This window comes from Protopterus annectens, chromosome 6.part0 (assembly GCF_019279795.1).
Source record: "Protopterus annectens isolate FY-2018-M chromosome 6.part0, PAN1.0, whole genome shotgun sequence".
Taxonomy (NCBI): Eukaryota; Metazoa; Chordata; order Ceratodontiformes; family Protopteridae; genus Protopterus; species Protopterus annectens.
The window spans coordinates 1,936,929,010-1,936,945,194 of record NC_056737.1 but is presented as its reverse complement, the minus strand read 5'-3'; the positions used below and the strand labels follow the sequence as shown (position 1 = coordinate 1,936,945,194).

At 45.5% G+C, this 16,185-nt stretch overlaps 1 protein-coding gene across 4 annotated transcripts in view; it reads right to left on the bottom strand.

Annotated features, from left to right (window-relative positions):
• NCKAP1 (NCK associated protein 1) overlaps positions 1–16,185 on the bottom strand; it is a gene marked incomplete in the record, with an annotated part of 2,707,503 nt that overhangs the window by 1,190,858 nt on the left and 1,500,460 nt on the right. For all 4 annotated transcript variants that reach the window (XM_044075245.1, XM_044075246.1, XM_044075247.1 and 1 more), the window contains 1 exon segment: positions 12,834–12,953. In XM_044075245.1, coding sequence (XP_043931180.1) covers positions 12,834–12,953 — 120 coding nt within the window.

Genomic DNA, 16,185 nt, shown 5'->3' with positions numbered 1-16,185 from the left:
GTGTGGAGCATTTCCGCTCTAAAAAGTGCTAACACATGACATATCATAGAAACTGCCAAAAATCAACTGGTTAATTTTTTTCTACATATGTATGCTTCCTGCAGAACACTTAGCATAAACAATTCATCACTCCCTAGGATTGATCAGTATACTATACTAATGTAATGCAGAGACCAACCCTGGAAGGATAGCAAAACTATAGGAAGTGCTCAATAAGCAACTACATACAAATAAAACAAACAAATGGCAAAACTCTAAGATCAGCCAAAGAAGACTACTGTATTCAACTACAAAACAATAATAAACATAACCCTACAGGCTTCTCGACAACGGTTAATCAAATGTTGGGAAATTAAAAATAAGTGACAGCAACCCCCTAATCCTCCAGCTCCACTCTGATGCAGTTAACATATCTGTAGACAACTTCAAACCTTTTATTGGTAAGAATATCTCCAATACAGTCAAATCCACATAACCTCTATACACCAATTCAATAATGCACTTAAATTTACAAAAACTACAGTTAACTGAACCATAAACTTCTTCAAAAACTAAAAAGGCAAGGATCTCCATCCATGGACACCCGCCCACCTACTTTCCACAATTGCATCTCAAAAAGAATTGTATATCCTCTAACAAACAGAAGCCTACAGAATGGAATCAGTCTTTCCATATGGAGAAATCTGAACTCATACCGCTACTTGAGAGACCCAACAAGAAAGTACAGTTTTGTACCTACCATAAATGTAGATGCCCGATAGGCATGCATCTGCAGTCCTTATAAATGGGTTGTCCTGTCATCAGGCAGCCCTTCAGTCGGCCGGATTCCAAAGTCTGGGTCTGGCCTCGGCTGGTGTCGCACTTCACCCGACGTCATAGCTGCAGTTCTTCGGGTATAAAGGCATCAGCCGACGCCATTTTCCTCAGTGTTTCTTGCCCCAGATGCCAGGTGCCCTCTAGGAAGGCTAAATTTGGATAAATGCAAATGGTTCCAAATAGTAGAGAGCAAACAAAAAATAAGCATGTATGTACATATATACAAACAAATACACCACAATAGATTCCCCCAGCTAGCTACGAGATGGGCAAATACCCTAGGAGTACCACAGAGGGGAAGGAGGGTGGGTAATCCTGACTGCAGATGCATGCCTATCGGACATCTACATTTATGGTAGGTACAAAACTGTACTATGTCCTTCAAGGATGCATCTGCAGTCCTTACAAATGGGTAGAATACCATAGCCAAACTGGGGGAGGAGGAGAAATAAGATTATGGTGTAATTAAGATCCCTTGCAAAACAGCAGTGGCAAAACCTGCTCGGGATCTGGAATATAAAGGTAAATTATAATGCTTGGCAAATGTATGCACGGAGCTCCAAGTAGCAGCCTCTAAAATGTCTTTGGTAGCCACTCCTCGTAAAAAAGCTGTGGTAGTGGCTGTAGCCCTTGTAGAGTGAGGCCTGATGTTTTCTGGAGTTTTCTTCCCATGGTAGGAGTAACAAAATCTAATGCAATTTCCTACCCACTTAGAGATTGTCTGTTTTGAAATTGCTTTTCCTTCCATTCCTGTTGCATATGCTACCAGTAGCTGGTCAGTTTTTCTGTTGCTCTTGGTCCTGTCCAGGTAGTAACGTAATTGTCTATGTACATCCAAGGTATGCAACAGTCTTTCTCCCCTGTTCTGTGGGTTGGGGAAGAATGTAGGTAGGTGGATAGTTTGATTTAAAGATACCCTGGAGACCACCTTTGGCATAAAAGTAGGATTAGTTCTCATGGCCACTCTATCTTGATGGAAGATCAGGAAGGGCTGTACTGCCATTAATGCCTGTAGCTCAGATACCCTTCTTGCTGAAGTGATTGCAAGCAGGAAAGCAGTTTTCCATGATAAGTATTGTAATTCTGCTGTTGCTGCTGGTTCGAAAGGAGGTAGTGTCAATTTTTCTAGCACAAAGTTCAAGTCCCATGCTGGCAATGGTGGCTTCCTAGGTGGTTTTACATTTTTAATTCCTCTCAGAAACTGCCTGAGCAGAGGATGTGAGAAGACTGGAGGATCCAAGTTGTAGTCTGCTGAAATGGCTGATGCATGAATCTTAATGGAAGAATAGGACAGGCCGTTGTGGAAGAGCTCTGCCAAGTATTCCAGGATGTTAGCTATGTTTACCAGTGACACATTCTCTCCTTTTGCTGTACTCCAAATGAGATATCTTTTCCATTTTGCTGAATAATTTTTTCTTGTTGAGGGTCTGCGAGCCTCCAAGATAATGTCTTTAACCCTTTGAGATAATTCTGGGTTATTTGGTCTTATGCAATGTTCCAGGCAGCCAGCTGCAGTGTTTTCAGGTTTGGATGCAGGGTTTTGAAGTTGTTCTGTGTTAACAGCAAGGGAACTAGGGGCAGAGGCCATATTTGTTCCCGAGACATACTCCTCAGTAATGGGTACCAATGTTGCCTTGGCCAGTCTGGAGCTATCAGGATGATCCTTGGACGGTCTTCTTTGATCTTCAATAGCACCTTGTGCATCAAAGGAAGAGGTGGGAATGCATATTCTGTCAGGTTTTTCCAACAGAAAGATAGGGAGTCCACTTTCCAAGCAAGTGGGTGGTACGTCCTTGTGCAGAATTTTTTCAGTTGGTGATTGTGTGGGGATGCAAATAAGTCTATTTCTGGTAGTCAAAGAAGACAAACGACAGTTGAATAAAACACCTTTATAAAACACAGAGCTTTCGGGACACACCCTTCCTCAATGATTAACATAAGGTTCATTAAAAAATTCACTTAAATACACCCAAAAAGACATCACATGACCCGCAGCCAGGACCATATGACCAAATATTCAATTAAAAAAGGTCAATATTTAATACATATAAAGGTACATATAAATACATATAAAACATGAAAATTCTTATATAGAATGAAAATATGAGCATCATCTTCACTTCAATTTTGTTTGTTGTATTTTAACCAATATTGGTTTTAAAGAAACAGCTGTGTTCAAACCTGGATATACATCAGCCATAAGACGTATTATTTCTGGTAGTCCCCATTTCCTTGTAATGGTTTTGAAGATGTCCGGATGCAGCATCCATTCGTGGGCATCCGTGGCAGTTCTGCTTAGGATGTCTGCTAGTATATTTTCTTTTCCTGGCACAAAAATTGCTTGTAACTGAATGTTGAAGCTCAGTGCCACATTCCAGAGGTCCATTGCCATCCGGCATAGAGGGTATGAATGTGTGCCTCCCTGTTTGTTGATGTACCACATAACTGTGGTGTTGTCCGTCCTTATCAGCAGTTGACCCTGTCGAAGAAATGGTCTGAATGCTTGAATTGCCAGTTTTACTGCCAGCATTTCCTTTTGATTTATGTGTAGGTGCAGCTGGTCTTGAGTCCATAAGCCTTGTATGCACTTGTCCAGCATGTGTGCCCCCCAACCGAGGTCTGAAGCGTCTGTTGTGATGGTCTGGCTTGGTTGAGTGCTGTGGAAGGGCAGTCCCTTGTTTGTTTGACAGGCCTGAGCCCACCATTGGAATTCTTGCTTCAGGCATGGAATTATTGGAATTTGGGTTTCTAGGCTGTGCTTGTGCTGAGACCATAAATTCCTCAGGTACCACTGTAACTTTCTCATATGTAGTCTGGCATGTGGAATCAATATTATGCAGGATGCCATGTAACCGAGAGCTTGCAGGACTTTTCTTGCTGTTAGCTGGTTCTGCTTTGTTAATGCCATGAAGTAGAAAGGGAGTTGCTCCTGTTTTTCTACGGTCAGGAATGCCATTTGTTTTGATGTGTCCAGATCTGCCCCCAAGAAGGTTATCCTTTGGGATGGTAGCAGCCTTGACTTTTTTATACTGACTGTGTATCCCAGGGCTTGTAGTAGATGAATGACCCTTTGCAAATCTTTTGTTAATTTGTTTTTGTTGTCCGCTTGTAACAGGCAGTCGTCCAGGTAAGGGTAAATTTGAATTCCCTGAAGCCTGCAATGAGCAATTACTGATGCCAGGCATTTCGTGAATACTCTGGGCGCAGTAGATAAGCCAAAGGGCAATGCTGAGAATTGATAATGCTCTGATCCTGCAAGAAATCTGAGGTATCTTCTGCAATTTGGTCGTATGGGGACGTGCAGGTATGCCTCCTTGAGATCTAGAGTTACCAGCCAAGACTCCTTGCCCAGCATGGGAAGAAGCTGCTGTAGGGTCAGCATTTTGAATTTTGGAACAATGAGGTATGTGTTTAAAGCGGACAGGTCGAGAATAGGCCTCCATTGGTTTTCTTTTCTTGGTACCAGGAAAAGTCTGGAGTAAAATCCTTGCCCTTGTTCCATAGATGGTACCCTTTCTACAGCTCTCATCCTTAGTAAGTGAGTTATTTGTTCTAGAGCTTCTGTCTTTTGATTTGGAGGTAGGTTTGGCATTCCTCTCTTCCTTGGTAGAGTATGGAAGTGAAACCTGTAACCTTGGTCTATTGTCTGTAAAATCCATTTGTCTCCTGTGATGTAATGCCAGTTTACTGAAAATAAGGCTAGCTTCCGCCTAAGGGTGCCTCTAGTTGTTCCCTGGTAGGCGGTGCCAGAGCCAAGTCACTGTGATTGTCCTGTGGAAGTGGTGGTGGTGGCTGGATCTGTGGCTGTACCTCGCTGGTTGTTAGCCTGCCACTGGCGTCCCCTGTAGGCACCTCTGGATTGACCCCTGCCTCTTGAGCGTCTATTCCTGCCTCTCGGAGCTCTGGAGGTGTCTGGAAAGGACCAATTCTTGGAAGGCCAGTTCCTGCTAAACCTTGGAGGCTGGACCTGCAAGAAATCCTTGACTGTCTGGACAGATTTTGCTTTCTCTTCCACCTTCTTCAGCACCTGCTGTGCAGGAGCCAAACAAATTGAGCTTATCCATGGGAGCATCTAGGAGCTTTGATTTAACATGGTCTGGTAAGGACTGTTCTTTTAACCATGCATGTCTTCTGATCACTGTGCCAGTCATGGCTGATCTAAAGGAAGCCTCCAGTGCATCATAGCTGCATTTTAAAGAATGATTACTGACCTGCTGAATGTTATGTACCATTTCCTGTACAGATTTTTTGTCTAATGGTTCATCCGAGGACAGTTTTTTAGTTAACTGGTCTAATATAAATTCCTGATACTGAATCATGTGGAATTGACAGTTCAAGGCCCTAGCTGAAAGAGTAGCAGAAGTGTAAACATTTTTACCCCATCTCTCTAAGGCCCTAGATTCCCTTTCAGAGGGGAGGGGGTTTTTGGTAGAGGTAGCTGCTACAGCCTTGGGTCCCTGGGAGATAGTTTCGGGATCTGCAAAAGGGGCCTTATACAAATGATAATGTGTGTCTGGAACCCTGTAGTACCTATCGGGCTTAGCAGGGGCCGGAGGAAGAGAATCAGGAGCAGTACAAACATCATTAAAAGCATCATCCACAACAGTAAGTACTGGAGGAATGGCTAAAGGCCTATGCTGTGGCAAATGCAAAAAGGTTCTAAGCCTTTTCCTAGAGTCTGAAAAATCCTGGCCCTGCCATTGAAATTGTTCCCTCATAGCATGCAAGGTTTCCCCAAAAGAAAATTCCTCAGGCGGAGAGGCAGAAGGAATGGACTCTTCTGCATCAGAGTCCTCATAAGGAGAAAAAAGGGGCCTCTGGAGGGTCTGAATTATCTGATTCATCAGAGGAGCCATCTGAAGAAACTGGCTCAGGGGGCTCTACTCTAGTCCTCTTCTCTGGAGGAGGGTGAGAGGCCCTGTCTGGATGTGGTTGGGATCCCCGGATCAAAGAAATGAGATCCTCTGCTAGACTAAGCATTTGTGAACTAGAACTGGGCCTGTGAGAGGGTTCTTAGCAGGCACAGATTTGGTAGTTTTTGCTGCTTTAGCCCTGGCAAAGGCCTTAATCGACATGGATGCAGGAGGCCTAGCAGCTCCACGTGCACGGGTAGAAATATCCAAAGGGATAGTATCTGATAAATCCTGTGAACCTGCAGGAGCAGGTGGGATTTCAGTAGCAGATTCAGCCAAGCTGGATGAGGCCTCGGTAAGTGGCAAGCTTTCGGCCGAAGGAAGAACCGTGGACTCGGTTTCAGCCGAAACCGAGACACTCGCGGTTGGCTTAACCACGGTTTCGGCCGAAACCGCGGACCGCGTGTGTCGGTCCTTTTCCTTGCGTTTTTTTAGAAATTTGCGTAGTCGGAGTATCCGACGGCATAATGTAAGCAAAAGCGGAGCTGAAAAACTCTTCAGCAAATTCAGACCGACGTCTAAGCGTTTGTCAGTTGAAAGAAGCACAGGCTAGACAAGCTGCTACGTCGTGGTCTGGGCCTAAGCAAGGTAAGCAGTAAGAGTGGAAATCTTTATGAGGTATTTGTTTCCCACAATTTAAACAGTTATTCACTTTTTCTGACATCGGCTGAGGCAAGAAAGAGTCCCCAACGGGGTACTTAGCTTTTTAGAAGTCTTCGGTACTTGTAGTAGTAATCTCTGGTTCTGACCGACCGGCACTTGCGAACAGCTTCTGCTTCGGGCGCCACGCGGCAAGAAAGACTGAGGAAAATGGCGTCGGCTGATGCCTTTATACCCGAAGAACTGCAGCTATGACGTCGGGTGAAGTGCAACACCAGCCGAGGCCAGACCCAGACTTTGGAATCCGGCCGACCGAAGGGCTGCCTGACGACAGGACAACCCATTTGTAAGGACTGCAGATGCATCCTTGAAGGACATCATATAAAACTACAGACCCCTCAGAAGCGCATATAAAACTGTCAAACTATGTTATCAATCATAGACAATAACAAAGCATGTCTTTCACCCTGACTATTGTACTCAAACTTTAGTGGCTATTACTGACCATACTGTAATTCAACTTGGCAAAGGACTTTCCACTGCCACTGTTTTCTTCGGGTTCTAAAAAGCCCAACATCATAAACTACACTATACCTACCCACAGGCTTATATGTTGCAAGGCAAGTTACACATTCAATAGTGGTTTTCTACCTGTTTACAGGAAAGAATTCAAACATTTGGCAAAAAGTACAGTTGTGCACACTTGCCATAAATGTAGATGTTCAAGTATATTCACAGTTGCAGTCATCACATTTGGGTTATCCCTGCCAGGGTAGCCCTCGGGCGGCCTGAATACTAGAGGCTTAGTATTTCTGCGTCGGTTGCTGTCGCTTCAGGACTGAAGGCAGGTCATCAGTTATATAAAGTAAGGCAGCTGATGCCATTACATCAGTTTTTCTTTCCCTAACCTGTCAGGAGCCCCCAAGTAGGAGCCAGGTTCTGGTGGAAGAACCCCACCAGTCGAAAGTAAATACCAATATGCCCCTTGTAAGGAAAGAGAAGAAAGGGGGATGGAGGGAGGGAAACCAGGACTGCAACAGTGAATACACCCGAACATCTACATTTATGGTAAGTGTACATAACTGTACCATGTTCTTCGTGTTTCACTGTTGCAGTCATCACATTTGGGCTGATTCCCAAATCTGAGGAAATGGGTGGAGGCAGTCAAGGAAACTAGGGGCTGGCTAGGATGCCCTGCAAGACTGCCGAGGCAAACCCTGCCCTGGATTTGGAGAAGAGAGGCAGGTGGTAATGTCTGGTAAAAGTGTGAACAGATGTCCAGGTGGCAGCGTCCAGGATGTCCCTGGTGGGGACTCCTCTGAGTAAAGCTGCAGAGATGGAAGCTGCTGTGGGGGAGTGAGTCCTGATCCCTTTGGGGGGAGGCTATCCATGTTGATTGTAGAAGAATTGGATGCAGTGTGCTATCCATTTGGAAATGGTTTGTTTAGAGATGACTTTGCCTTCTGCCCCTGTAGCAAAGCTAACCAGCAATTGATCAGACTTTCTGAAGGATTTAGTCCTGTCCAAATAGGATCTGAGCAGTGTGTGCACGTCTAGAGAGTGCAGGATCCTTTCCCCCTTGTTCTGGGGATTAGGAAAAAAAAGTGGGCAAATGAATGGATTGGTTGAGAGCCACACTGGACACCACCTTGGGCACGAAGGATGGGTTAGTTCTGAGGAATACCCTGTAAGCATGGAAGATGATGAAGGGTTCCACGGCCATGAGCGCTTGCATCTCACAGACCCTTCTGGCTGAAGTGATCGCCAGAAGGAAAGCTGTCTTCCAGGAGAGAAATTTTAGCTCTGCAGAAGAAGCTGGTACAAAAGGGGGGCAGGGTGAGCTTTTCCAACACAATAAAGTCTCAAGCTGGGGTTGGTGCTCTTCTGGTTGGCCTCAAGTTGCTAGCCCCGCTTAGGAACTACTTGATCAAAGGGTGTGAGAAAAGGGGCTGCTCAGTGGGGAAATGAGCAGAGACAGCAGAGGCATGAATTTTTATAGAGGAAAAAGAGAGGCCACTGTGTAGTAGGTCAGCCAAGTAATCCAGGATGAGAGGGAGTGAGGGCTGTGCTATATTGGCTCCCTTAGCCTGGATCCAGGTGCAGAATCTTTTCCATTTGTCAGCATAAGACGTTCTAGTGCTAGGGCATCTGGCCTCACATATAACATCTAGAACCTGTTTACTGAGGGTGGCAGATTGATCTGGGGTTAGGGAATAAGCCAAGCTGCCAAAATGAGTGTCTGCAATTGGGGATGCAAGAATTCCCCTTCCCTCTGTGTCAGAAGGTTTGGAATCTGAGGAAGATGCCATGGTGGCAGTGGGGACATGCTGCGCAGCAAGGGGTACACCAGTATTGGTGAGGCCACTCTGGAGCTATAAATATTGTCCTTGGTTTTTCCTCCTTTATTTTGAGCAGTACCCTGGGGATGAGAGGTAGTAGAGGAAAGGCATAGACTGAGAGATTGACCCAGGGGAAGGACAGGGCATCCACTTTCCAAGCCATGCAGTGATGCTCCATGGCACAGAATTTGTTGAGCTGATGGTTGGTGTGGGAGGCAAGGAGGTCAACTTTCAGGGTACCCCATTTCTGAGTTATTAGGGTGAAGGTTCTTCTGTTGAGCTGCCATTCATGTGGGTCCAGAAGATTTCTGCTTAACTGGTCTGCCAGGGAGTTGAGAGAACCTGATAGGAATTGTGCTAACAGGTGCAGCTGCATGGCAGAGGCTGTGCCAAAGGTTCATGGCCAGCCTGCACAGAGGGTAGGAGTGAGTCCCTCCCTGCTTGTTGATATACCACATTACAGTGCTGTTGTCTGTTTTGATCAGGAGAGCCCCTGGGGAGAGAAGGGGTTTAAAAGCTATCAAGGCGTGCTGGACAGCCATCATCTCTTTTTGGTTGATGTGCAGAGGGATTTGCTGTGGGCTCCACTGGCCCTATATGTACCTGCCGTCCAGGTATGCACCCATAGCACAGTCTGATGCGTCTGTGGTGATGGTCTGGGCGGTGGAGGGTGGGGGGGTGGGCTAGTGAGAAAGGTAGTTCCTTGTTGTGGGAGCATGCTGTTGCCCACCAAAGAAAAACTCTTATACCTATAATTCCTTGCCCCAGAAGAGTCTCCAGGTCTTGAGAGTGTTGACAACAAAGGTTTTTTTAGGTACCACTGAAGTTTCCTCATGTGCAGTCTGGCATATGGAATGAGTAGTATGCAAGATGCCATGAACCCCAGAGCTTGCAGGATCTTCCTTGTAGATAACTGGGGTCTGGTGGCTAGTTGGGAGAAGTAGGCTGTCAGGAAACTTTGTTTTTCTGGTGTAAGGAATGTCATCTGGGATGCTGTGCCCAGGCTTGCTCACAGGAAGGCAATCCTTTGGGTGGGCACCTATTTGGATTTCTTTTCGTTGATTGTGTACCCTAGGGAGGTTAGTAGGGTCTATACAAAGGCCAAGTGCTTGAGCAGCTTTTCCTGGCTGTCTGCCTAAATAAGGCAGTCATCTAAGTATGGGTAAATCAGGATATTCCTTTGTCTGCAAAAGGCAATGGCCGGCGCCAGACATTTTGTGAAAACTCTGGGAGCAGTAGAAAAGCCAAAGGGAAGAGCAGAAAATTGAAAGTGTTGAGATCCTGCTCTAAAACAGAGATATTTCCTGCATGATTTCCTGATAGGAATGTGGAGCTAGGCCTCTTTTAGATATAGGGAGGCTAGCCAAGCGTCCTTGGACAGCATGGGTAGCAGCTGCTGGAAGGTGAGCATTTTGAATTTTGGGATCCCCAGGAAGGTGTTTACAATGGATAGATCGAGGATCGGGTGCTAGGTGCCTTCTTTTCTGGGCACCAGAAAAAGTCTGAAGTAGAAACCTTGGCCTACCTGTTCTGCAGGAATGTGCTCTACTGTCCTCATAGAAAGGAGGGAAAGGATTTGCTTTTGAGCCTCTGCCCACTGGTTTGGAGGAAGATCTGGGAACCCTTTTGAGGTTGGAAGGGTGTGGAAGGAAAATTTGTATCCCTGAGACACTATGTTGAGAACTCAGCAGTCGTTGGTAATGGTGGCCAAGGTGCTTGCATGAAAAGAGAGTTTTCCTACTAGGGGTAAGTGAAGGGTAGAAGGAGGGGGTGGTGGGGGAGGTGAGACATTGTGAATTCTTACCATAAGGGGGTGGCTTAGAACTCCCTGGTTCTGAAGTGGAGGTAGTCCACTGCTTAGATCTCTGCATTCCCTGTGGCTGCTGTCTGGGGGTATAGTTCCCAGGGGCCTGGGCTGGACTGGCTTAGTGGGAGCAGGAAAGGACCAGTGCTTGGTGGAACAATGCCTACTGAACCTGGGTAGCAGGACCTGTAAGAAATCCTTAACTGTCTGCACAGATTTTGCTTTTTCTTCCATCTTTTTAAGACCTCTTCTGCCTTAGTGCCAACTAAGTTGTCTTTGTGCAAGGAGGCAACCAACAATTTAGATTTGACATGGTCTAGCAGGGGCTGTTCCTTAACCCATGCATGCCTTCTAATGACAGATCCAGTGACTGCTGCCCTGCAATAAGCTTCTAGGGCGTCAAAACCACAGTGCAAGGTGTGTTTAGTTACTTGACTTGCAGAATGCATTAACTCTTGTAACTCTTTAGATTCTGCACAAGCAGGAAAGGAAGACATTTTTTGTTTAAGGAGTTCCAGGGTACGTTGCTGAAATTTTAGCATATGGAACTGACAATTTAGTGCCCTGATGGCAAGAGTAGCTGAAGTGTATACTTTTTTACCCCATCTGTCTAATGCCCAGGAATCCCTATCTGAGGAGGTGGGTGCTTTAATCCCTTTAGGCCCTTAAGAAATTAGCTCAGGGTCAGCAGTAGGATATTTAAAAATTAATTTGTGAGAGTCAGGGACTCTATAGTACCGGTCTGGTTTTCTGGGTGCAGGAGGGAGGGTGGCAGGAGTCAAGCTGGATTCCAAGAAAACATCCTCCACAACATCCAGGACTGGGGGGATGGCCAAGGGTCTGTGCTGTGGAAGATCTAAGAATTCCCTGAGTCTCTTTTTAGACTGAGGGCAGTCCTGACTTTCCAACTGGAAATGCTCCCTTAAGGTATGAAGGGTTTCCCCAAAGGAAAAATCCTCGGGGGGAGAGGCTGAAGGGATGGAATCCTCTGCATCAGAATCCTCATAAGTAGAGAGGGGTTGCATGTCTTCATATTTAGAGGATTCAGAGTCATCTGACTCTTGTTCAGACAAAACTACAGGCGACAGATCTATTTTCCTTTTGGAGGGGGTAGCTTGGGCTTCCCCTGATCAGCATGATAAGGTCTTCCACCATTTTAAGCATTTGAGACTTAGGCAAGAAAGCAGATGCCTGAGATTGGGTTGTTGGTTTCTTGGATGTGGTTCATACCCTGAGCCTAAGAAACTCTGTCGTTTTTGAAAGAAGGGTAGTCATGAAAGAAGACGTTGATTTGTGTCAAGAATCAGTAGTGAGAAGGACTTCCTCAGAAGCCGGTACCTACTCAGTGGCTCCGGACCCATCCAAAGTAGAGATGACCGCAGGATCCTTAGTCGAAGAATTTTGCGGCATACCGGACTCCGAAAGGTTCTCAGTAGTGGCCTGCAAACCCACAGAAGTGGGCATCAGGGGCTGTGAAAGCACCTCACTGAGGACCAGAGAAGTAACAACTAGCTAAACGGAAGCGTTGTTGGTAGGTTTGGACCTGTGCCATCTGTCTTTGTCTTTATCTTTACGTTTTTTCGGAAGATCTGCTGTCAGATGGCTAACCGATGTCATATCGGAATTCGAGGACTGTAAGCGAAAATATCTAGCTACAATACGGGCCCAACGACAGATAGTTCTGGCACTGAACAAAGCACAGCAGCGACAATGGAGGACATCGTGGTCTGGGCCTAAACAAATGACGCAGTAAGAATGAAAGTCTCGGTGTGGCATTTGGTTTCCACAGGCGAGACAATTATTAACTTTTTCTGACATCGGTTTGTGCAAGAAAAAAGGATCCCCAACGGGGTACTTAGCTTTAGAAGGCTTCAACTTCAATTCAGTAGATGAAATTCAGGTAGTGGCCAACCAGGACTCGTGCAAACTGCTTCTGCTTCAGTCTCCACGGCAAGAAAGACTGATGTAATGGCGTCGGCTGGCTTACTTTATACTACTGATGACCTGACGTCAGTCCTGAAGCGACAGCAACCGATGTAGAAATACTAAGCCTCTGGTATTCGGGCCAGCAGAGGGCTACAATGGCAGGGATAACCCAAATGTGACAACTGCAACAGTGAAACACAAAGAACATCTGCTACACAAAATCCACCACAAATACTAGTGTAAGTCACAGTTCCAGTCTCAGACCATTGTTCATAAATGGTGTGGATACCCACACCTAGGTTTTAAAGCCATTATTACAGCATGTTGACAACTCAACCAATATATATTGCTAGAGATACACAGACACACTTACAGCACTTAAAAGATATTCTATTCAAATGATTATATATGTACATTCAACAGTCAGCTCTTTACCTGGTCACTGAGGGTACACTGTTCAGTGCAAATGTCTGTGATAAGGTTACGTGCTTGCTTAGCCATTTCATCCAGGAACATATTGCACAATGAAAGGCTACGATCTCCAATGTGGTGCCGCTGTGAAAAAAAAAACACTCCAACTATTAAATGGCAACACACACAAGCTTTTATCTGTCACCTACAGATTAGTGGGTTTAAAAACCCAGCTAAGTCCAACAATCCAACTCATTCTTGCTGCTGCATAATATTCCAATGAAAGCCCAATGTTAAGGTCCTCCACCTGTTTCATAAAGTACAGTTGTGTACACTTACCATAAATGTAGATGTTTGAGTGTATTCACTGCTGCAGTCATTACATTTGGGTGATCTGCTTGCAGGTAGCCCTCAGTCGGCCTGATTAACAAAGTCTTGGGTCCTGCGTCGGTTGCTGTCCCTTCTTCCATGACGTCAAGTCGTCAGGGGTATAAAACATGCAGCCGACACCATCACTTCAGTTTTTCTTGCCCCAGATGTCAGGTGCCCCCCTAATGGGAAGCAATTAAAATTAAATTACAATGATATACCTCCAACAAAAAGCAAATAGACCAAAAAGGCTTTAAGCATAGTAAAGGAAAGTAGAGGTATAGTCAAAAGAAGTTAGGAGGCTGGCGGGAGGGTAACCAGGACTGCAACAGTGAATACACTCTAACATCTACATTTATGGTAAGTGTACACAACTGTACTATGTTCTTCGTGTTTCACTATTGCAGTCATTACATATGGGTAGATTCCCAAAGCTATGGTTGGGAGGAGGAATTTAGATGGCATTAGGACCAGCTATAAGGCCCTGCAAGACTGCAAGTAGGATGTCCCTGGTAGGGACGCCTCTCAGAAAGGCTGTAGAGGTAGATGCAACCCTGGTGGAGTGAGGTCGGATCCCCTGAAGGATAGGCTTTCCATGGTGCTTATAGCAGAAATGAAAGCACTGGCCTATCCATTTAGAAATGGTTTGCTTTGAAATAGCCTTCCCTTCTGCCACTGCAACAAATGCGATCAGTAGTTGTTCAGATTTCCTTTGAGGTTTAGTCCCGTCCAAGTAGAATGTAAGTTGTCTGTGCAGATGTAAGGAATGCAGTATCCATTCCCCTTTGTTCTGTGGACTGGGAAAGAAGGTTGGCAAATGAATGGACTGATTAAGAGCCATACCGGACACCACCTTGGGCATGAAGGACGGATTGGTTCTGAAGGACTCCCTGTCCACAAGAAAGATGATGAACGGCTCCACTGCCGTAAGGGCCTGTAATTCAGATACCCTTCTAGCTGAAGTGATTGCTAAAAGGAAAGTTGTTTTCCAAGAAAGAAATTTTAAGTCTGCAGTAGCAGCTGGCTCGAAAGGAGGTAAAGTGAGTTTTTCCAAAACAAAGTTAATGTCCCAGGCTGGGGTTGGAGCTCTCCTGGGAGGTCTCAAATGTTTGGACCCTCTGAGGAACTGCTTGAGCAGTGGATGAGAGAAGAGGGGAGGCTCTGTGTTATAATGAGCTGAAATGGCTGAGGCGTGGGTTTTACTGGAGGAAAAAGACAAGCCTTTGTGAAGCACCTCAGTTAAGTATTGTAAAATCTGAGGTAAATTGGGTGCTGCTGTGCTCATCCCTTGAGATTGGTTCCAGGCACAGAATCTTTTCCATTTTTCAGCATAAGATTTTCTAGTACTAGGCTTCCTTGCCTCTAAAATGATATCCATCACAGGTTTACGGAAGGATGGTAAAGGAGAGATTATGTAATTAGCTAGGCTGCAAGGTTCAGTGTTAAAAGCTGAGGGTGCAGAATCTGGTTCTCCTGCTGAGACAGCAGTGAAGGAGTCTGAGGCAGGTGCCATGAAGGTAACCATGATACACTGCGCAGGAGGGGGTACCAGTGTTGGCGTGGCCAGTCTGGAGAATCAAAATCATCCTTGGTTTGTCCTGTTTGATTTTTAGTAGTACTTTGGAGAGCAGAGACAGAGGGGGAAGGCATAGACTGATGGGTTTTTCCAGCTGAAGGACAGAGCATCCACTTTACAGGCTTGTTTGTGGGGATTCCTTGTGCAAAATTTGTCAAACTGGTAGTTCTGGGGAGAGGCAAACATGTCTATGCTCCCCCATTTGCTTGTCAACATGTTGAAAATCCTTGGTGCCAGTTTCCACTCGTGTGGGTCCATGAGGTTTCTGCTTAGTCCGTCTGCCAATGTATTTAATTTTCCTGGCAGGAATTGAGCTTGTAGGTGCACTTGGTAGCTCAAGGCTGTGTTCCACAATGCCATGGCTAGTCTGCAGAGAGGGTAAAAATGTGTATCCCCCTGCTTATGTACCACATAACAGTGGTGTTGTCCATCTTTACCATTAGTTGTCCTGGAAGAATGTGGTCCTTGAAGGCTGTCAGAGCATTCTGTACAGCTTACATTTCTTTTTAATTGATATGCAGGTGCATTTGACTTGGGTTCCATTTGCCCTGCATGCACTTTCCTGCCAGGTAAGCCCCCCATGCATAGTCTGATGCGTCTGTTGTTAGGCTTTGGGCGGCAGGGGGTGGTGTGAAAGGTGGTCCATTGTTTTGTTGGCAAGCTTCTGCCCACCAAAGGAACTCTAGGCGCAGGCAAGGTATGATAGGAATCATTGCTTCTAGATCCTGAGAATGTTGACACCATAGGCTTTTTAGATACCACTGTAGTTTCCTCATATGCAGTCTTGCATATGGCATTAGAAGAATGCAGGAGGCCATGAACCTCAAGGCTTGCAGTATTTGTCTTGCAGATAGCAGGGTTTTTGAGGCCACTTGTTTGAAGTAGGTTGTCAAATGAATTTGTTTCTCTGGCGTGAGATAAGCCATCTGGGAAGTTGTATTCAAGCTTGCTCCCAGGAATATAATTTGTTGACAGGGTACCAGGTGTGATTTCTTTTTGTTTATGGTGTACCCCAGACAAGTTAGAACCCTGAGTACAAAGGCCAGATTATTCAAAAGTATGTCCTGGCTTTCTGCCTGAATTAGACAATCGTCCAGGTATGAGTATATTTGAATATTTCTTTGCCAGCAAAATGCAATAACTGGAGCTAGGCACATTGTTAATACCCTGGGTGCAGTAGATAAACCAAAGGGCAGTGCAGAGAATTGATAGTGCTTGTAGCCTGCTTTGAAGCGTAGGTATCTTCTGCAAGATTCCCTGATTGGGATGTGCAGGTATACTTCTTTTAAATCTAGTGTTGCCAACGAGGCATCTTTGCCTAGCATAGGAAGTAATTGGTGAAGAGTCAGCATCTTGAATTTTGGAATCTCCAAAAAGGTGTTTAGAGTAGACAGGTCCAGGATAGGATGGCATGAATTGTCTTTTCTGGGT